The 23,984-nt window shown below is 36.1% G+C and overlaps 1 protein-coding gene across 1 annotated transcript in view; it reads left to right on the forward strand.

Annotated features, from left to right (window-relative positions):
- ANKS1B (ankyrin repeat and sterile alpha motif domain containing 1B) overlaps positions 1–23,984 on the forward strand; it is a 450,276-nt gene that overhangs the window by 90,855 nt on the left and 335,437 nt on the right. Inside the window, 2 exon segments of the mRNA XM_009321298.1 lie at positions 537–712; positions 22,674–22,814. Coding sequence (XP_009319573.1) covers positions 537–712; positions 22,674–22,814 — 317 coding nt within the window.

A 23,984-nucleotide genomic window follows, 5' to 3' on the forward strand; every position in this document is an offset into this window, starting at 1 on the left:
ATCCTGGGGAAGTGAACAAGAACTGTTTATGAAACATAGATACTTTGATGGGATGGATGTGCGTTCTTGGAAACTCAGTTCCAATCTACTTACAGTTTATGGAACCTGTGTAATGTATTAATTGATCACAGCAGCAAACACAAACCTGATGCAGAGTATAGAACACTGATTTTTGTATGTTTGTAGAAACTTTCCTTCCCTGGATTAATTTTACATTCTTGGATAGTTGCTTTTTCTAGCCAATTTTCAGGATTAGAAAACAGAGAAAGGGTAAGTATATATTGTAATTCATCCTAATTAAATGCAAGGTATAGGGGAAGACAGAAGTATGTAGATTACCTCCAGTGATTCCCATTCTGGAATGAGATGCCATTATTTTTCAAGGGAGAATTGTGCATGAAGATCACTGTTTAGATGATAAAGCATGGAATATAACAGATATACTCAATAAAATTTAAAGAATGTGCGTTTCCTTTTTAGGCATAAATTACCCCTGGTATTCTAGTTATTGACTAATGGTGTGTCTGTTTTTAAAGGTGAAGCTGTGACTGGAGAATTATCAAAGCTCTTAGATGAAATCAAATTGTGCCAAGAAAAGGAATACTCTTTTGAAGATCTGTCTCATACAATATCAGACCATTATCTGGACAATTTTAGTAAAGTATCAGAGGAAGAACTTATGACCAGTGGAAGCCAAACCAAGCTTAATGTAGTAAGTAAGATGGGATACAAAGACAATATATTCAGTTACATCTGCTTTATTTATGGCACACTCAAGAAAGAAATAGTACAAGAGTGAGAATAGTACAAGTCTAACGTTATAATAGAAAAAAATAACATAGCATGTGCTCCTTACAGACTTAGAATTTAACATTCCCCTTATTTTACAAAGATATTGCTTACCACACCTCAGAATGGCTTTTTATGGCACCACTAATATGACCAAAAGTTCCAGTTAGTTGTTCTTTTGAGTGTGCGGCGTGCAAGGAAGGTTCTTTTGAGAAATCAGTTGAAATCAGTATGCTCAGTACTATACCAAAGACTAAATGTTTGCAGAATCTGATCAGAAGTGCCCCCCAAAAGAAGCTAAGCATCTTCAGTTATGATTCTAATACATTTTATTACTATATAGCTTTCCCAGTAGCCTAACGATATTAAAGACTGAGTCTCTAAAACTGAAAATTGTTGTGGTTGTGATACTTCAGTGATTTCCAACTACAGTTGAAAATATGAATTCATTACTACTAATCCTGTGAATGAAATGCTCTAGGATTCAATTTTTTCTTTACAGTGTAACAAGGCTTTTTTTTTTTTTCTTTTTAATTGAATTCTCTTCCTCAATAAGTGAGTAAATGGGATTGCACAGGGAATAAAGCACAGAACGGAGGGAAAATGCTAAGTGCTAAATTTCAATTAGTGTTGTTCTTTCTAAGTTAAGAAAAACTATGCTCTCATATGTGGGGAAAAACATGGCAAGTTAAGGACTTTTATGTTCTAGAGGATTTATTACAACATATGTAGACAGAATGAGATTTACAAAGATGGTTAGCTGCCCTGAAATGCAGCAGACACTTTTGTAAAGCCCTTTTAGATATTTGAATGATTAGATACATAATCCATACTGAAGTCAGTCTGAACAGGGTACTGATCCCATTTAAGCATTTTATACATCTTTCTAGTGACTCTGTATTTAGGTGCTAACTGCTATTTAAATCTGCTCGGCTGCCCTTTTGCAGAAAATGTAATCCATATAATTCTGTCTATTCAGACTGAAATTTTTACAGACCTAATTGAAATGCGGTGTGAATAGGAAGTATTCGACACTAAACTTGTAATTTATGTGCAGCAAGCAAATACAAAGGTAAATTAGGCAATACATTTTTTGATATTTCATCTATTCGTATATTGGACTAGATGTGAAAACAAATCTTCAAAAATGGGCACTGTTTAAAGCATGTTGTGGTGCTCTCCTACTAGTGCACTCAGCTTTCTTTCAAAGAAAACTAGAATCAGGATGATGGGTATGCATTCCCAACATGAAGTCAGGATGCAGGGCAGAGCACGTTTTCCCCTAGAGTAAAACCAACTATACAGGCCTATATGGAGAAGACTCTTTGCTGTAATGTGGGATTTTCCTGTTTGATCATTTTTTAAAGCATTTTAAGGTCACTCAGTCTGTTCAGATGCTACCTGGCTGCCTTGCATCAAAAAAAGGAAGTTGCTCCCAGTTTTGACACACTGTCTTTTAGTTTTGGGGATGTGTTGCCTTCCATTGGTGTGTAGACTCCCTGTATATTTCATGGTTGATGTGAAAACCCACACATGCTATAAGGAGCCATCAAAGAGTAGTCAGGAAGAAGCACTAAAACGAAGTGATATGTTTAGCTCTGAAAATGGATGCAAAGGTGAATGCTGCTGCCAAACTACTCTGGGGGCAGGACCAGCAAGCATGGTGGTAGAAGAAGTGTGACAGTAAGGTGATGATTGAGGAAACTTAAATGAAAATTTATGTATAAGAATGTGGAGATACAGAGAAAGAGAGAAGTGGAGACATATATAGATATGGAGAGTCAGAAATAGATTCCTTGGATATGCATTAAAGAAGAGAGAGATTCTTACAGCTTTTTCTGACTTTAGTTTTCTCCTCCCTGGGAAGCTTCTGTAAAAATCTCAGTAGAGTAAGTGGGGTCTTCTCTGTTTTTCATTGTTTACTGTGCCAGCATCAGCTCTGAAGACATGTAGAAGTCAGGTCCCTGGTAATGCATCAGATGATGCCATTTCCTGGACAAATATTGTTTCCAGAGACGATGACTGGTGCAGGCTTTTCAGCTTCTCCTGTAGTCCGCTGATCTGAACAGGTTCCAAAACCCAAGTCATGACACTTCGTGACCTTTGGGGAGATTCTGCAAAGGAACTGGCTGCTAGGAGACATCTGCATTTTTTTTGCATCATGCTATTTTTCAGAGAAATAGGAGGCCAAGACTGGGGAGTGTCTGTTTGGAATAGTAGCTTGTGGGTCAAAAACTTAATAGGCTGGAGCAAGGAGCATCAGGAGCCACCTCCTGAGGCTAGCATGGGCATGTGAAAGAGAAAGCATCAGGAAGCAGAGTGTATTTCAAAGCGTTTTTTTAAACTGGCTCTTTTGAAGAGGGCCAAATCACCTGTGATTTCACCTTTGGCTAAATAAGGTTTAGATTGATGCAGGACTGCAGAAAGGAGTGTCTGTCTGTCTAGGATCCTCAGCTTGGAATTCTCTCCTGAATCTAAGTGCCAACCTCTTTTATTTGAAAGTGCAGGGCTCACTGTTTAGTGAAAGGGTAGTGGGGATGCCTGCTTTTTAATGCAGTAACTTAACAGTAAAAGGCTTCATCTGGAAAGTGGAAGTGTGGTTCAGTTCTGTCTATGGCATAAGGGTGGGTTTTAACATCGCATTTATAGTCTCCCAAATAGAAGGACTGAGCTTCAACCTGTTGATCCCCTCCAGTATTCCTTCTGGATTTTACAACCACTGGAAAAATACCAGTGCAATCCTGAAAGCAGGACTTAGGACTCCCTATTCACTAGCAAATTCTGTTTCTTTTCTGGCCTCAGATGTCTTGCATTGTTTGTTGCTCAGTGATACAGCACCAGTAGAATACTACATTTTCTTTTGAAGAAGTTGTGGGTTGGAACTCTCTTAGGCCAAGGGCAGAATTGAATCCATTCTTCCATTTGCTGAGTTATTGGACAATTAGTCATCCAACCACTTCAGGTTGTTCTGGTATGTTTGGACTAATGGACTTCCTTCTTTTCGTCAAATTTTGCATTGAAAACACTACACATTTTATTACTTAGTAAGTTTCTGTTGCCCAGATGTGTGATGTAAAGCATTAACAAAACCAGAGGTTTATGTGCTTATATTATTTTAAAGTCAATTAGGAAGCAGAGTTTGCACAGCTCTGAGGTTAGGTGAAACTGAAAAAGAGCTTTCTGGATGAAAATTTTGGGTTTGGTCACCTTAACTCCAAATTACTAGTCAGCTCTGTATTGACTCTTAAGTTTCCTCAGGACATGGAAGAGCTGAATAGGAAAATTGAAGGGCAGGATCTTGAGGACTGGAAGGCATGAACACCTGGGAGGGGGATGGTACAATGGAGCAGTAAGTAAAAGTAAGGAGAATAAGAATAGACACCACAGTGTAAATGTGAGTAGGAACAGATCTGGAGATGAGTAAAAATGTCCCACAGGACACTTCCATTCCAAAAGCTTAAAGTGAAACTGGGAAATTTTTTGGGTTCTGGAAAAGCAGACTGTGTTAGCTTCCTGAATGAGGACAGCAATTAATGAAGAGGATGAAAACTGTGAATGCTTGTTTGCTGAATAGCACAAAGTCAGATGAGAATAAGTTAACATGATCTTTTGTTTGAAGAGTACATTATAAAGAATAAACTAAAGAAAGTCAAGTTAAAGCTATACTGGAAAATTTATAATTCAGTGCTTGATTTTTGCAACTCTGGCTGTGTTTCAATGTACTTTTGATGTGCTGTCGTATAAAATATTAATTCCATGTTTTTAGTCTATCTTCACCAGTTATTAAAACAGGTATATTATGAGATATCAGACAACAACCCCCTGTTTATTGTCTCCACAAAACTAAAGGCCAGACTGAACGTAATTTTGCAACTGGAAATGTGGGTTATTATGCTACTTCAGAGAGAGCTCCAAAAAGACATTTATACAACTAGGCATCATTTCAGTTGGAATTGCCCATTTTTCTCAAAGGCTTGTACACTGGGTGGGGTTGGTGGTGGATTCATAGATTGTTTTACTCCCAGTTCCTTTCTGCCTTTTTTTCCCATTTTGGTCATTGTGACTTGAATACACTCTTTAGTTCCCCTGTGTATGCAAAGACATGGATGGCCCTGATAGGTGCTGCACAGGCAAGCTGGGAAAGCTTTATACTTGTGTATTGTTCAGTGCTGACATATTACAGTTTTTCTATGTTAGCTAAATACAAAACTTTCACTCCAAATAACTAGGATTTGATTGTTCAGCAAGTCAGAAAAGGAGCTGTGCTTTAAAACATATTCCAGAAAACATGAGGTGGAAAAAGATGTAGGAAAAATCCTTGATTATATCACAGTTTAATTAACATAAGCATTTCCTTTTAAAAAACTAAGCTGTATTAAGTATGATTGCTAGCAAAATCAGCTTTTGACAATAACTTACAGTAGTTTCAGTTGTTGTTTTTTTTTTTAAAGTATAATTTAAAAATATTTATTTTCCAATAGATGGCAGTCTGGCTCAGTAATTTCAAGAACAAAAGCAGCCATCTTATGTAAGAGTTTTCCAACTTTTTTTCATTGCTGTGTTGAAACCATGCATTTTTAACATGGGTGATAGTACAAACTGCTTAAAAACAAACACCTGTAATTCTAATAAGAGGAAAATTTATTGAACATCATGGTATACGTTTAAACTACAAACTAAAATATCAGGGCTAAATTTAGAGCTGTATTATAACACAGAAGTTACACATCAAGTGTGTGTTCAAACAATCTGAATTCAAGAGCAAGGAAGAAAATTTAAATAGGTATAACTTGCAAAGCAGGGATCCGGAAAAATTGTATTGGGATAACGAACAGAAGAATGTCAAAGTGTATATTGTGAGGAATCTTTCTGAGCTCCTGCAAGTAAATTGCTTTAACTTAGATTCCTCTGTTCTTGGAGTACTAACTAGCATCATTACCGGTTTCTTGTCAGGTTTGAGGTTCGTGTGTATGTATTAATGTGAGAACAAATTATTCTAAATGTAATATTAAAACCAGAAATATGCTGTATTTATTTATTGCAATGTATTTGCTCATTCTGTTTCTTAATTTAAAAAAAATTAGAAAAGAGAAGTATGGACTTTATGTCCATGTAAGAAAAAATTCCTGTGGATACCAGAGAATGATATGTTACTTTTTATTTGCTTTGGATAACCTGTGATTGCAAAACAAGAAATAGGGTATTAAGAACTTCTACACTTCCATATGTGTGTGTATGAGTGTATATATATATTTGCAAGATGTACCTATTGGATACAACACATCTTAATCTTTTACTTTCATAAATTTGATATTTTAATGATTTTTTCTTAAAATTGACTCTTAAAAGAGGTTCATCTTATTCTGTGTTCAAAAGTTTCTTATATATTTCCAGTCCTTACTTAAGAATGAATTTGAAAAGTGTTGTTTTCTTTTCACTTAGTAACAATAACTATTCTCCATATTTTTTGAGGTCATGAGAATTTTTGAACTAAAACTAATTTTAAAATAATAAAAATCTGCCATATAAACTTAAAAAACGTGAAGCTCCAGATTGAAGTGTGTTCTTCAGATCAGCTGCTTTAATCTTGTGTAGTAGGTGGTTGCCTGCAATGTTTGCTTTTACATTTATGCTATTGTGTTCAGAAGCATAATACATAAACTACATTATTGATTTGCAAGTGCAAAGGAAATACCTTGGACATGTGACAGGAGTTTAGATTACAGAAGACATAGTTCCAGAAAATGCTTTTTTGCTGTTAACAGCAGAGTATATGTTAAAGGATTTTACTGAATTACCTGGAATAAATACTGAGAAACTTAAGTTATAAGGTGCCCCTATTTTTTTTTTTTTGCTTACAGAATAAAACTGAAGATAGTAAAAAACATGCAGGATTATAGTGACTGCGCTACAGAGGGATTTCACAGAAGTGGCAGCGGTATATCTGATTAAATTTAATGTGGCTATATAATAGATATTAAATGCTGGCAGCAGTAATTTAAATTTAAACATGAAGAAAGGTTCTGTGTAGTCTCAGGAAAAAGATTTGGATTTCATCACAGGCATATAAATGTCAATTTCTGCTTACTTCTGCCATCCAGAAAGGGAAGTGAATACTTATGTACATTAAGAGAGAGTGAAAAAAAAATACTTAAAAACATCTTGTATTAACATTGTTGAAAACAGTGATGGTACATATGCAAAGAGAAGATTCACTTTTTACTCTCTTAGGTCAGAAAATCAAGAAGATGAGGGTATATAAAGGCAATAAAACTATGATCGTGTTTGGTTTGTATCTAAGGGGAGATTTGAAAGGATAGAATTGTGTGTTTTTGAAAAGATGGCTAAGAATGAATATATTAGAGGTGAATAAAATTTATGCATGGTCCCTTAGAAGTCAGTTATTCTTATTCATTTTTTTCTCTAAGGCAAAGAATAATTATTTTTGATAAAAAGCGCACATATAATTTTTTTTTTATTTTACAAAGTAATAATCACTGGAATTTGTTGAAGAATATTGAGGTAAACTCTTCAGTAACATTATTCAATAATACTGATTTTTTTTAAACATTTAAATAAATAATGGCTAGGCTGAAATATTATAATGGCTAAGAGTGACCAAATATGCTGGAGTAAAATGACTACTGTTTTGGATCAAAAGTGGTAGCCTTTAACAATATCACACACTTGCATATAGGCATTATTGAGAGAGTGCGACAAAATTCCACGTGATGATGATGATGAGCAAGCCAGAAGTATATACAATGGTTGACTAATGAGGATACATTAAAAACACATTCAAGAACAATTTTGGTTACTTATTCATTAGGGAGTAGTAAGACAATCAGGCCTGATTGTTTGGGACTCCGTGGAGAGAAGCAGATAAATTTTAAATTATTTAATATAGTAACATTTATTGAATTTGATAATACAGCTTTGCTGTATTTTACAGGTATTTATGATGTTAAAACAAAGAAGAAGAGAATTGTACTGAATATAAGTAACATTTATTGAATTTGATAATACAGCTTTGCTGTATTTTACAGGTATTTATGACGTTAAAACAAAGAAGAAGAGAATTGTACTGAGGGTCAGTGTTTGGAATATTGTTGCTTTACTTAATTCCCCTTTTATAATAATGATAAATAATGTATGTATTGCCAAATTTTGACATTGCAAGAATTTTGTATTAAATTGCTCTTTAACTCTTAGACATAGTTCAGTTATGAATCTCATTTTACAAGCATATACTGACTCTTATTTGTGTGGGAAATAAAAATATGAAGGCCATCTCTCCCAGGATATGTAAACCTTACTTTTTAAGATTCCCTTGTTGTGAAGGTCTACCCACTCTCTGAAGATAAGATTATATAACTTTTAGAAATTGTTTTTAAAAGCTACCACCCAACTAAAAACCATCTGTTAGTCCCAGGTGCTAATGCACACAGTGGTATTTCCCACTGAGAAGAACTGTTGTTGCTGTTATTTTTTTCATTAGACATTTATAATGTGACATCCAGTGCCAAGCGTCCACTCGGTCAATATAGAATGATATACTTGCTGTAAGCTACTTTACAAAATGATTTCTAAATTCTGTCTAAACATGAGCTGGTCGTTACAAAGAAGCAGAGTGAAATGTACCAACTCCATACAAATTTTTGTCACGTCTGTTAGGTAGTTTACCTAGCTAAGGGAAGTTCAGACATTTTTAATGTATTCTTTCCTAACCTACGTTCTATATTTATTAAAATAGGTTAATTTTTGCATCTATAGGTTATGCTATGCTTCAGTACAGTGTTGTAAAGATTTCTGTGTTAGAGGGATCCTAACAGCAGCCGCGTGGAACTCTACGCAGAAAGATTTGCCCGGCGGCATGCTTCACAGCCAACTAAATTAGCCTGCAGCTCCCTGCTGCTGCGATTCCTGGTAGAAGTATTGCTAGGCGATTCTCCAGCGTGCTGCATAGACATACCCTGTGAGATAGTCAGCACTTACTTAAGAGTATAAAATCCTGAAACATGACAACACTTAGTATGGTTTAAACTACATGGAGTAAAGTATAACTAGGGGAAGGTGCTGGCCAAGCCACCGCTTCATCTAATCTGCATTAAAAAGTACCTACTCCTCTTCCACTAGAATAATTTTTTTGAATATTTAACCAGTGTGTCCAATTATGTATGCGTGTGGCAAATTCCTTGACTATCAGATACTTGCAGGAAAATAGCTTATAGACAAATGAATCTCTCTGAATGCTGTTCTGTGTTTAGCTTGTACTGGTGAATCCTAAATGTATCTAATCCTTTTGCTCTAATCTGTCACATTGTTTACTGCAATGACCCTGTATTACTATGTTTTGCAGAACATGTGCTGTATGTACAGGCATTTTCTTTTATTTGCTGAGTATATACTTCCATTTATTCTTATATAGTAAAATCTGACAGAGTAGAAAAAAAACAAATAGTTTGTGCACACCCTCCACAACTTTTGCAATACTTCAGGCTTGTTCTTTCTTAAAGCTTTCTTTTTCCTGACTAAGTAATCCTAGCATTTTCAAGTTTATTTTGTATGTAAATCTTGCCATGCTACCAACCACTTCACTTGCCCTGCTGTGGACTCTTTCATCTTAGCTAAATCTCTTTTACATAAGAATCTCAGATATGGGTGTAGCATTTTTTCCATATAAAGTAATTATAATATAAGCTTTTCAGATCGAAGAGCTTGTTTGTCTTTATGGCTATAAAGCTGTACGTAAATTCGGGGTGCTCTGGAAATGTTTAGTAATATTTTATATACTCAAGTATCCTGTTGGACAGCTATGTTTTATTAAATTAACCACAGTAGATTTTTGCATTTTTTCACAAGGATCATTTTAGTTCAGAAACTGTCATATGTTGTAGTACTAAGCACATATGTAATTTGAAGACTAACCTCTGTTTCATTATACTTAGATGAATACCAAAGAAATCTACTAATCCCAACAGGATTAGCCAGGATCTGAGGACTCTATCAGAACTGATCTTGAGATCATCTTCCAAATATGAAGTACATTTGCTTTAATTAAATATCTTTTTTGTGTGTTATTCAGTGCTTTAGAGAACCTTCCTTTTCATCCCTATTTGTGCCTTTTTTTTTTTTTTTTTTTAATATCCTGAGCTGCTTGTGCCGTTGTGGACACTGTTGCCAGGCTTGCATAGCAGAACACTTGTCTCCTCCATTTCTTCCATACCCGCAGTGTCCATCATCCTGTGAGTATGCGATAGTGTACAACACAATGTCCATTTTTAAGCTACAGTCTCCAACTTCATTTGGGATCTTCTGAGAGAATTTCAATCACTTCTGAAGAACAGAAAGAGAAGATGATACCATGAGATTTTCACCCAGACAGGTGATTTTGCAATATTAACCTCAACTCTCTCTTTGTCATATTATTACAAAACCAAATCACCAGGAAGACTGATGACTTTTGCTGTTGCTAGGATATCAGTCACCAGAGGTGTTTCCCTCAAGCTCTGACCTTCCCTCGAGGTCTGCCAAAAATCTGCCATGGACTTCTGCCCTGCGTTTCCCTCAGGTTTCTCCTCTCCTCAGAATTTTCTCCAGTGTTCCAGCCAGAATCAGGTTTTCAACTTCTCCCTCAAAAGAGAACAAAAAGTTCTTTTCATCATGATCTTCCTCGGTTCTCTTAAAATTCATTTTCTCCCTATTCGATCAGAGTATCACCAGTAGGGGCGCTGAAATTCCAAAAGTGGGATTCAGCTGCCTTAACGTTAAGTACCTTATGTCACTGTGGATATGCAAGGTGCCTTTTGCATGGGGCTAACATGGGCTCAGTCATGCCTTCAGGAGCAGTGACTAAGGGTCAACAGCTACCCTGTAGTATCTAAAATGACACGGGATGCCACTGCTTGGCATGCTTGGCAGCTGAATCCCACCATAAGCCCTCAAGTCAGTTGCATAAACATAGGTATCTAGTGCTGTTCTGGTCAGCAGCTGAGACATCCACATGGGGCTGGCAGGTGTGACAAAGGACTTGGAAAGTCACGGTGTTCTGGAGTGGCAGTTAGAGGCTAGGCAGGGTGCCCAAAGATAGACACTGGACCTCAGCGTAGAGGCAACTTAATCAAGATCCAAATGTCCCTCCAGTAGATTGGCAGTGTTAACATTAAGGATTGAGAAATGTTTGTGAAATTTTAGCAATCTATATGGTTTATCGCATTTGAGCAATAGAGTGTGTAACAATGTACGAGATGTATAAGGAATATGAAGGACTTCTCTAACATTTAAGTAAAATTAGATTTTAATTTCTGAAAATATATTTTTTGCTGTCTTGAAAAATTAGTTTTGATAGTTTGTAAAAAGCCTGAGCTTGAATATGTGGGAGATTTATTTTTCACAGTCATATGTAGATATTTACCCTAGGGGAAAGATAACTGAGTTAATAAGGAAAGAAGGAGAAAGAATGTTTTAAAATATAGTCTTTTCTATCCTGCAATCTTAAACAAGGAGTACATCATTCTAGAACTTCTTAGCTTTTGATGTTTCTGCATGTTACAGAGGTAGATATTTCTGCAATATTTCTAGAACTCTGTTACTGTTGTTAGTGGGTACCAATGCAGGTTTGATTGTGTTTTTTAATACATAGTGACCTTAGAATAAATGAGTGTTCTACCTAGCCAGCAGGGTACAAACAGTAGAGGGGGAAAAAAAAAAATCTTAAATATTTTTTGTATATACCTAAAGTCAACACTGATTTCATGTCTGCTATATTAGTTTAAGAATAAAGTCATTAAGCTTGGAACTGACAGTAAAGCCTGATAATCACCATCTGATAGGAAATGCATGAGAAGAGTGAGAACCATATGGGTATGTCTCTCAGTTGTTTTCTGTAGTAAGGGGAACAGCACAGTTTTATCCCTATGGTATAAGCAGAAGATGGAGCCTACTAATCCATCAGAGCTATGTGAACCCCTACAGGATCCATTAAGGGATGGAGATAGGTGTAAATGTATGGTTTCACTATATCGTATTCTATGATTCTTTTGAAATTGAATAAGTAGGTACTCTCTTAGCAGCAGCAGTCCCAGTTTCCCTTCTTTGCCGCCTCTTAATAAGAGGTATACAAATAATGCTAATGGTAAATCTTCTGCCGTATTTCACAGGGCAGAATGACCACCCATGATAAGCTATTACAAAAGCGTGCTTTCTTTAAAAATTGTTTAGTAGCTGAAATTAGAACATTGGGCAACTTGTTTGGACTACTTGCTTGATTTCATTTTTATTCTATCCTAATGGCAACAAGCACTTTTATTTTATAATTCACATACAAAAAAGATTAAGTATTTTTGTCCTTAAGTCTTGAAGTAGTTGACCACTCATGACAGAGTTTTATTGTATTCTGTTGGCAGATTTTTTCAGTCCTTGTGAATAAGCTCAGCAAGTAGAAAAGGAATAGCAGAAAAACATATTGGACCAGATTCTTATAACTCTATAAAATATAAGATCAGGAGTAATTCAGAGTTAAGGGGCAACTGCCTAATATTTACTATGCATTAGAAATGTTTGCCCATGGAATTAATATAGATCAACAGTGTGCTATAAATGCACCCCTTACGTTTTCTATGACTTCACTATGTACTGAAGCCCTTGGCTGAGTTCAGTGGTATAAGTTTTTAAATTGAGATTAGAAGCAGAAACCAGGGTTACTTGACCATGCACACATCTGTTTTTACACCAGTTTCTTTACTTTTCCAGAGGGATGTAAGAGTTGAATGATTTACACCGTTTTTGATTTTCTATTTTATTTTCTCTTGGCATCTGTCCTTAAACTTATTATAAGTTTCAGTTTAGTGCCATGAGGGAAAATCTCAGAAGAGGCTCTTCAATTTTATTTCCTTCAGTAGTTATTTCAGATTGAACAGTTTCTATTAATACTACTGCCATTATTTCCGTTGATACTGGTGCTCTGCCCAATATCTCTGGAATTTGAACTGTTCACAGCCTGCGAAGAAGCAGCCTCAGCGCTGCCCGTCAATCTTAGACAAAAATAATATTAAAATGTAAGAATGTTTTATTCCAATGCTGGTGGTCTTTCTTTTAATTATTAATAGTTGATTCCTTATGGGTATTGGAATATTTACTACCTTGCCCTTGTCTCTGTCCAAAATGGTGTTTCCTTTAAGGAATCTCAATAATTTTAAAAGATAGCTTATTTAGCCATAGATATCTCATAAGAAATACAGTGTTACACAGGAGTTACAGTTGAAGGTTTGTTACTGACTGACTGACTTGTTTTATCTGTATTTTACAGGACCTTTAAGACACTATATGGTGACTGGCTGAAGAAAGAATTTAAGTATTAGCTCTTCAGCTACCTAGGAGTATGTCTGGAAAACAACATAAAGGTGTGCTTGTTATTATGGTAGATCTGTACGTACTATGTTGAATCTACCACAGGCAAAAGAACAGTACAGATGAGCTAGCACAGGAAGAAAAACCACAGTCCTAAATCTTCTGGTAGTACTGGTTATTGAGATGACTGCAGTGAAATCACTGTTTTAATTATATGACAGGAAAAAGCAGCAACTTGCAGTATGTGAGTGTCACACTGGCAGGTTTTCCTACCAGCCATAGCAAAACCTTTGCCTTCCTAGCGATGATTTTGAATTCTACTTCCACCTTTCATGTAAATCAGGTTGCTTTGAGAGCTGTTGTCCAGTTGATAGTATTCTGCATCTCTTACAGGGTGTGTGTGTGTGATCCTTTTTTCTAATACCTCTAGAAGAGTCTGAGCTCTTCCATGTTGTAGAATCATAGAATCATTAAGGTTGGAAGAGACCTCTAAGATCATCGAGTCCAACGGTCAACCCAACACCACCACGCCCACTAAACCATGTCCCTAAGTGCCTCATCTACACGTCTTTTAAATACTTCCAGGGATGGTGACTCAACCACTTCCCTGGGCAGCCTGTTCCAATGTTTAACCACTCTTGCAGTAAAGAAATTTTTCCTCATGTCCAATCTAAACCTCCCCTGGCGCAACCTGAGGCCATTCCCTCTTGTCCTTTTACTGCAATCAAAAGGTAGATTACTATTTGACTGATCTTTTCCAGTTAGGCCTTCAACTTCTATAACACGCTGAGTTGCCTGTCAAGATGTTTCAACTGATTCTCAGCTATTCTACTTCATTGTTTTTATATTATATTTAGTACTTAGGTGACAATATGGCAAGCTACTAGTGATTTGTTACTGATGGATCTGTAGGTAATCTGGTACAAACATTCTTCAAGGCCTTTTTGATTATCCACTCTTAACCAGCATTCATCTTCAGATGACTAACTCAGTGCTGTATATAGTTCCTCTTTAGATTGGCTTTGTCTATTCAGGTATGATTTTCTCTTATGTCCTTCATTAAGCCAACAGCAACCTAATGCAATAATAATTGCATTTTCAGTAACACACTTTTACTGAGAATATGCATGCTAAATAAAAAACTGTGCACTGGAGGAGTAATAAAATGGTGACTTCTGCCTACTCACTTACCACCTGATTTTTCCCCTACTTTAATTTCTGTTCCTTCTGCTCTATTTCATGACAAATAATGTATTTTCTATAAGTTTCATCATTCTGCCACCCACTTATCCACCCTCTCTTTCACAACTTTAAAAAAAGAAAAATATATGTTTTACAGCTGATTCGCTTTGCAATTACATTGCACTGAGTTTTTCAAATGTTATATGATAACATTCAGATAGTATAGGGATGTTAAATACAGAGATGCCTCTGTAGTTGTTCTCCAAGCAGTATTTTCTTTCTGTGACATTTAAAGCCAAAAATGCTGGTCTTTACTTTGAATTATATTTTTTCCCTTTATGCAAAGGTAAATATGCTTAAGTTTTTAATTCCATTTAATATTTCTAAAAATATTAACACTTGATTTTGCTTTTCTGCAGGCTCCTATACCCTTCATTAGCAGTCTCTTCTTTTTCAACTGGTACATGAGTTTTTCACAGTGAGTCACATTTTGGAATGAGTCATGTGCATATTGATTCAGGGAGACACATAAGCCTGTCATTAAAATGAGAAATCCCATTAACTTAATTGGAACTATTCATGTGCTTAAGACTCAGAAAAAAGTTACCAAATTCCTGCACTTTTGCACAGCCTACCTTTGTGTATACCCTTCCTACATACCAACTTAGGTCAAATCTACCATGCCTGTGGGATGGAAAGGCATCCCTAGAAATACATTTCTGTAGCATAGAGTGTCCTTGCAGTCTGTATGGCTTGCTGGGTTGAATTCTGTCTTGGGGCTTTATGCTTCAATGTGCTAAGTTCTTTTTCCTTGGTCAAGCAAAGCACTTGAAGTGCTTTGATGTTAAGTATTTGAAATTGATACTAAGTGTGCAAATAGTCTGATTTGTGAGTATTAGGTACATGCCCGAAGTTAGACAAGTGCTTAAAAGACAGGTTCACTTTATTTTACCTAATGTTAAGAGGGAAAAATTCATTTGGAAGGCAATTCAATTCTGTCCTAAACACAGATATTAGGATGGAGTAAATAAGTTGTGGAAGTACCTATATTTCCATGCATTAAAGACAACTAGTTTAATCCATAGATTAAACAAATAGCTCAGATTAAATGCTTAGCTTTCAAACAGTTCAAACTAGTTTAAAAGAATGATGTTCTAAGTGCTTTTTTGAATCAGGACAGTGCATATTGCAGCTTCAAGCAGCTAATACTTCATCCTGTTAATCTCACACTGAAAAACAGACAGAGTATATGCTTCCCAAGACACTTAAAAATGAAAATTCTATAGGCTCCATCTACTACATCACTCATAACAAATACCTTCTTATTATGTTTAAATTATAATTACTAAAAGCACTTAGTGTTCCATTCTGTGCAATTTTTTGATTTATTGAATTCTTGACATTTCTGTCATTTGAAAAGTGTCACCCACATGGCAAAATTAAGCAGGAGTTAGAAAAGAGTGAAGATTCTTACTGAAATACATTGAGGTGTCTTTTGCTTTGCACTTAAGTTACACACACAAAATATCAGATCACTAAATATGAGCATCCTAGTAGTGGCTTTTACATATAGATGAAATACTCTTCATATGAAGATTGCCACACTTGGTTCAAAAGCTTTTATGTTTAGTGAAAAATAGATTAGCCTAGATCAACCTTTTTATTAATACATGACACTCCGTTGATGCACCATTTTTTCTTTTGTGGTTATTTTTAGCAAATGAAAAGCTATCTTAAGTCTTGAAAAATACTAATTCCTTTATCGATGGAAGAAAAGGTATCTTTTTTAGTTAATGACAGGTATTTCCTGATTAATTAATAGCTTGTTATGTTTTTAAGTCCTAAAACTTTTGTTGTATCATATGTATGTATGCATCCTTTTATGAGTAGTGCAAAGATTCAGAATTGTCTTAATTGTCATTATTTATGTTACATGCAAGGATGAATTAAAAAATTGAAATATATGGCCCTGCTTTGAATACACATTCAGATGTACTCATTCACTTTATAATCTCATTTTTACTTATAATTTTGGCCTTATTCAGTGTACATCGTACTTGCCATCTAGTTCCAGGGTGTATTTACTGCATACTGTCAGATCCTGCTCTGAAAACAGTATGATTAATTTCTAGGGTGCTCATCATGATAGGTGTCAATAGCACTTGCCCACTGAGGGGCAGTAACTACACATCCATGTATTTTTCATCACGTATGTGAATTAATCATGTTTACCTAAAGTTAATACATTTTACTGTTGTTACATATAGTCAATTACCATGCCTCTGCTGACTTTCTGGTGACTTCAGGTTGCAGTAATTTCTTCCCAGGTTCAGACATTACTGTGCTTGAGTTCAAAGTGTGTGACTGCTTCAGACAAAGTTGTTTTTTTTTTACAGAGCCCCAGTCAGAAAATACAATCATGCAGCTTGGCTGATGTGCAGTGGTGTAGAGGTCAAGATTCTCCCTGTCTGGGACTGCTAGAGCTTGGATTTTCAGAGCATGTGGTCTCATGTACCATTGAAAACGGTCAGAGTATCTCATGCTGGTTCCTGATGTAACCTGGCACTTCTGCAAACTTGCCTTCACAATTTCAGTATAGCCAGGAAATAAGGAACACAAACTTAGTGACCATCTTGGAGAAGTTTAAATGACATGTCCAGCATCCCACAGGGATTATGGCAGGGGCAGGTACAGAGTACACTTCTCCAGCATTCAGCTGCTTTAGGTACAAGACCATCCTTGTTCTCCTGGTGGTCCCTTGCTGAATACAGGAGGTGCAGTCAAACTCTAACCAGACTCGTAGCGAAGCGAATGAAATTATGAAAGAAATGTAAACTAGGAACATATTTGTGAAAGAATGGCTGCAGGCATGCAGTGTAAGGTGGAGGACAAGATAATGAGGATGGGAAATGGAAAAACACCAGGCAGGGAGAAGGCCGCCTTGGGGGATGTGGGAAAGGTGTGCCCAGGCCACAGAAACGTTTCACTGTCGTTCGTCTGTAAGACATATAACTGTGTCTTGTAAATGAGGCTCCTCCTTGTCAGGATCCTTACTGAATCCCAGAAGTGTACATTTAGTTAATGTAGGGATCCCGCTGTGGAAAAATAGTAACTGATGGTGTTAGATTTCATGCCCAAATGCTGGTTTCTTCTCTTCTGCATCCATCAGGTATTTTCCCCTGGGAGCAGCCTGGGCAGCAGTAGGGGGAGCACTGAGAGCACAGGAACACTATCCCAGCTCCGCTGTCCCTGGCTTGGCTGCCACAGCTGCTGGGAACAGCAGCGGCAGAGAACAACCTGCTCAGCCTAATTTATAGAGGATATTCAGGAACAGTTTCCCTCTTTATTAGTTCTCAGTATAACGTAAAATTAGAGTATTAGACTATAGAACTGTATTTTATTTTTTTCACTTGTATTTCACGACATAATTACATGTCCTTTGGGACAGGCAAAAGAGAGGTAGAGGCATGCCTCTGTAATCCAGCGGTTAGGATCATGTGAAATATTTGCATGGTCCTATGTCTGACAAACTATTTCTTCAGAAGAAACCTCCTACTGACTTCATTGTTCCAGACTGAGTGGTAGCATTTAGCTTATCAAATGTCTGGTTGCTTTCTACTTTCCATAAGCAAAAGGAGATTGCCTTTTGGATTTCGTCTTTGCTGCTCCATTTCAAAAAGCTTATTTTCTTAACATGTGATATGCTGCAGGATAAATGAATAATTAACATTAGTGTCCAGAACTATGATGCAATAGCAAACGGTAAAGGTCTTATTATTTTATATCTTTTACAGTTTTGCTGGTGCTATCTTGCTCTAGTGGATACTGTCTGAAAGGGTATTTGCGATACTTCTGCAAATAGATTATAATTATGCAAAAACAGAGATACAAGAAGTAAAGAAAGATTTTTATGTTTGGTTTTAGGTTTCACTGGACTACTACAGGAAATTCTCTGTATCCTGAAAGGAGGGAATTAAATCACATTTTGCCTAGCTGTTTACAAATGTCAAGGCAGAAAGCAGAGCAGTTTTCATTAAAAACTGAGAAAAAGAGGGAATAAAAGGAAATAAGAGGATTTGTATGACTTACTGTATTCACAGAGAAAACTTGTCTAGATAATGAGGTCATATGGTAGTCAGGAAATTGTTGACGTCTGTAAAAAGGAAGGCCAAAACTTTATATATGTTTTATATATGTTGTAAATCTTCTTGAGCTGTAAACTTGGTAGCTTTAAGTAATAGTTACAATTAAAGGTGCTCTCTTTTTCTTTTCCTGTTGACTTTTAAGAGTGGAACGGACTTTCTCTACTCCTTTTTGTCTGTACTCATCATTCTGTCTGTTGCTAAATATTGTCTTGTTCTCTTAGATCAGAAAAGAGGTGCCAGTTATTGTGATAGCCAATCTGATATACATACGTATACCGGGAGAACAAATAGCCTGAGTATCCTTCAGTCTAACGTAACCTACTGGGCAAATTTTGCCTTTTGTGTAGATGGAGACATGAAGATGACGACTTCCATACCTAAATTTTCAAAGGCATAATCTAAATGCTCATCAGATATGAAAATCAGAGGTGAAGTGTCAGGCCCAGAAAAGTTTGAGGAAAACTTGCCACTAATTATAATGGTCCAATGTCCTTATGCTAGATCTTACTACTCCCTTACCGCTATATTATTATTCTCTTTTTTATGTATAAAGAAATAATATTTTTAGTCTCTTACTGCTATAAGCAATTTTTAATACTTAATTCAGTGTTCCAGTAAAAACCAGAACTTTTATTAAATCTTTTATTCTGTATCACTCTTGTGGTTTCCCTACCAATTTTTCCATTTTATATATCATATCTAATATCTTTTAAGCTTTCCTGTCTGTTTTGTTTGAGGATATATAATGCTTATACTCATGTCTCTTCTAGCTTAGGCAGAAACTAGAAGCTTAATATTACAGTTTATGTTGACTTCACCATTTCATAATGTCAGATTCAATTAATGAGCAACTATGATACTAGGTGGTATTTTCTAACTACATTTACTTTTTCTTTTTGCAGTAAAAACAGGCATGAATAAAAGGTTCTCAATTGTGTCTATTTTTCTTTAGGTGACAGAAATCTCTTCCTCTCTCTTTATTTATTTCTTTTTTTCTGAGAAGTGGGCATAAATAACTTCGGTTTCACTAAAATTCTCCCCACAGGGCTATTTCAAGGCTTCCCAGCAGCACACACAGAATTAGATTTTCATGTCCAAAGGATCTCTGAGGAGGCAAAATTAAATTATACAACAGAACAGAAAAATGAGGTAGTTCTGGGAAAGGAATGAAGGCCGAGAGAATAGCAGGAAACCGGGTGGTCTGGGCTGGGAGTTTTGTGGGCTTGTGTGACAGTCTGAAGTCTGTGGATTGATTGTAGATTTTTCTGTATCTCACCTGTCTCCTCCAGCTGCATCCCTCTCCCCAGGGTATGCAAACCCAGTCTACCCCATTTGGGGGACTTCTGACTCCCCTTTCTCTCATGCAACTATTAACTCCTTTGCTCCTCTTTGCAAATACAGCTTTCTCCCTGCAGCAGCTCCCACTTATCCCTTTGCACCTGTTGTCTGGGAAGAACTGGGCTTCTGGCAGCAGGGATGAGTGAGAAAGGTGATAGCAATAACTGTTTCTTGACCCTTCACATACATTTCTCCTAATAGTTCCTTTTTAGTGCTTTATCAGTAGCAGAAATCTGGGCAAGAAGACAGAAATCAGTCATTAAGTATAAAAAGAGCCAACCCTACTCTGCAGTAGTCTGTAAATTAGCATGTATCATGTAATTCATACCTGGATTGTCTAGTTGCATAAGAGCACTAGTCAATTTATTCCAATAGTCTGTCTCATGAACTTTGACACCGACTGGTCCTTTTTTGAATGATCAGGAGGTCTGCCTATATAATATTCCCCACTTCTTCTCATTCATAGGGACAACGTTAATTTAAATTTGTGTGATGCCCACTCTATCTTAGGCTAGTTATATAAAATAAATCTAATGGAAATACTACAACTCTTTCATTCTGCTTGTGTATTTTTTCTATCGTTCAATAATTTTTGCTATGATTTTTTTTCTACTCTGTTCCTGTAATGGCTAAATACTCATATGTTCTCCCTTGAATGATTCAAATGTATTGAATTTCATTATTGATCTTCCTTTAGTTGTGTTGAAAAATTCTCTTTGATATTATGCGTGTGTATTTTTTACCTTTAGAAGGTGCATTGACTATACTTTTTTTGGTGACTTTTGTCTTCATTCACTTACATTGGCTTGTAAGGTCACAGCTAACGTGTGTTACCTGCTTTCCTGTACCTAGCACTGCTGCAGTTCTTTGCTTTGTGCTCCAGGGGGCAAGAAACACTTTATTCTCCGGTACAACAATTCTGAGATTTAAAATATAAACGTAGGGCAACCACCATGGAAGATGGCATCATAAATAGAAGGGAAAGACCTGTAGTCTGCTTCCTTTGTCTATGCAAATGCATAGCAATAATAGTCCTTCACGACCCACACTCTGCAGAGTTAACCCAATCCTTTTAATAAGCTGTGTAAGAATATTGGTTGCTATGGCAACACATTCTGTGGTACCACTTAACTGTCGAAATAACCTCATGAAATATCATGCTAAGAATGTTTTAGAAATTGACTTTTAAAATAAAAAGTAAATAAATCCACCTAACTTAAGAAGGTATGGCTAGATTAATGAAGTCTGCAACAAGGGAACAATCATTTTCTAACTGAGGGGAATCAGACTAGTAGCAGTGGCTATATCATGTTTCTCATCTTTGGTGAGTGAGCTGAAATAGAATTTAGAAATATTTTTTTTCTGCTTAAATTAATGGTATACCAACCACATCTGTGTATAAGAAGTTAGCACAAGAGTCAAAGGTTAAATGATCCTCAGATGTTACACAATTTGAGTTAGTACCTGTCTGTGTGGTGCCTTTGCTTCCCTTACAGTTTCCATCAGCTTGTGTTCATCTTCAGAACTGCTGCTGTTTCTCCACTTTCCCCCCCCCGCCCCTACTTTTCCTTCACCTCTGCATTCCTTTTCTTGCAGCAGACTCCACACATTTCTTTATTCTATTGGCTAAAATAATCTGCAGTTAAGTGTTGGGGTTTTTTTTATTTTTATATGGGCCTCATAGCAGCGCTTTAGAGCTAATGTTACCACCAGATTAATAGATGTGGTCAGCCATTGTCTCAAACAGCATTATGTTGGTCAGGCAAAAATCCAGCCACTTCTGAAAGATTAAGATAAACAAGCATCGCTAAAGACAGCATTTAGTATCTGAATATCAGGTAGGCTGCACAAACAAATGTCAGGCAGGCTAGAACAGCTATTACATATTCCAATTTAAATATGGACAAAGAATTAAGATGTGAATAAAACTTAAATTTTTTTTGTTGTCATAATTTTTTTAAACATGAGATTTTAAAAATCATTCATTGTTGGCTTAACTTTCCCCTTCCTGAAATCAATGAAAGTTGTCACTGCAATTTGTTCAGCTGGGGTGGACTATCCTGTGTAGCAAAATAACATAAATAAATGGGAACTGTCCACTCTTCCCGTGCCTGGCTGTCAAAAAATTAGGATACTGGTTTAAGCAAAAATCAGCATTATTCCCTTATCACTGAGACCAATATGGAAGCCTTAATGCTCACAACTGAATGACTTTTTCCTGTACCTTTCATCCTTTCTAGCTGATGAAACAAAATAGGACAGGTCACTTCTAAATAAAATTTTTGCCTACAGAATAAGCTAACAGGTTTATTATTGGTAAATATAAAATAAAAATTGAAGCCTCGTGTTTTGATTGAATTTATCATTTTTCTGCAAAAATCTTGGACTGATCCAGGCAAATGTAATACAGCTGTACTTTTCTGAGCACAACAGATGACTATTGAAGCAAGATCCCCTTAGCTTATGTTAATGCCTGCTTGGGGATAGTATTTTTTTTTTATATATAAATGTTAGTTTTTATTCTCTGTGGGATATCCTAAGCTTAATGATGTTAAAGCAAATTTTAAAGTAAAATGAAGTAGAAATTGCCAATTACTTGATAATGAAGAAAAGAAATACATATTTTTAATATATGATATTATGTTCACCCATATTTAAAGTATAATTGCAGATAGGTCAATATGCAGCTTCCTTAGAAAGTGTGATTTTCATACAGCAGATTGACAGTTGAGTAGTTACTTTGTATTAAAATAGCAGTTTATCTTTTGGAATTTATAGATGGGAATCTTTTAAGTGCTTTTCATTAAATAAAATGTTTCATTACAATATATCACTGTGTTCAATTTGAAAGTACTGTTTCTTTATGCACAGAGGCCTTCTTCAACATGTTTATCACCAAGAGAGGAAGAAGATGATGATGCAGGTGAAAATACTTGTGGTCCTTCAGGTTTATGGGAGGCATTGACACCTTGTAATGGATGCAGGAACCTCGGATTTCCCATGCTTGCACAGGTATCTGTTTACCTTTTCGTCATAAAACATTAACTATAGGAGAGCTGCTTAATCTCTTCTGTTTTACCTCTTGCAGTAATTTCTAGCTTTGCCTTATTCCCGTCATAATTATTACCTTCAGTCTTCATTTTAACCTCAAAATCCGGTTTTAAAATTAAATATCAAGGTTCGGTCATCCTGCTGTAATACTCATCCATATGAGTTTAATATTGAGACTGTTCGATGTTTATTAGCCCCATTTTAGACAGATAGTTTTTATGTTGCATAACTTTCTCTTCTTATTCAGTCTGGAAGGAAATTTTGAAGTCACATAGTTTCCTTTGGGATAAGTACTCTATTTTTGACCATCTTCTAATTAATATAATGACATCTCAGCTACTTTCGTTATAGAATTAATTGAGGACATCATGCATAACTCAACTGATGTAAGAATATAGCCTAAGACTTCTCTTTGAAGATTATGTAAGTTAAAAAAGAAAAGTCCCCAAACATTTTCAAACGTTCATGATAATACAGAGGAGAATAAATAAAAATGGGTAATATACTTGGGTCTAAGTCCCAACAATTCTCAGAGCAGACCAGTCTGCAGTATCCACCAAGGCATGCCAACAGCTGTGTCCTGAACAAGTGATATTGTATTGCTACAGAACAGGATGATGCTTATTGCTGCTTCTGGGTCTCCCTTGTTCTCTCCCCCCACTATAGTTTAGCACTCTCGTTTCTGTAACATTTTTCCTGCGCTTTTCTTGTAGCATTGAATGGAGGCCTGCCAAATTTCTGTTTAGAAATGTCTGTTTTTTCAGTTGCATCCTTACTTGGCACTGCATTTAAAAAACTTTGTCAGATTCTTGTGTACCAGATTGGAATTACATATCCTGTCTCACCACACTTCATACACTGTTGCTTTCATACCGTGACTGTACGTTTTATTCCTTTTAGTCTCATGGGACTTGCACCTGTTTGAAGTCAATGCTAAAGCTTCCACTGCAGTCAGTGGAAACAGGATATGGCAACTAATGTGCTTGAATAAGAATGAGCACTGCCCTATCTTTTTCTAAGGAGCTTTTATGTTCCTTTCCCCTTTCAGTAGCTGTTTTCTACTTCATACTATCTATCATTTTAGACATTTGGCAAGGTGCAGAGCTGTCGGAATTATCCTGATTTACAAAA

The sequence above is a fragment of the Pygoscelis adeliae genome, unplaced genomic scaffold, assembly GCF_000699105.1.
Source record: "Pygoscelis adeliae isolate BGI_AS28 unplaced genomic scaffold, ASM69910v1 Scaffold232, whole genome shotgun sequence".
NCBI lineage: Eukaryota > Metazoa > Chordata > Aves > Sphenisciformes > Spheniscidae > Pygoscelis > Pygoscelis adeliae.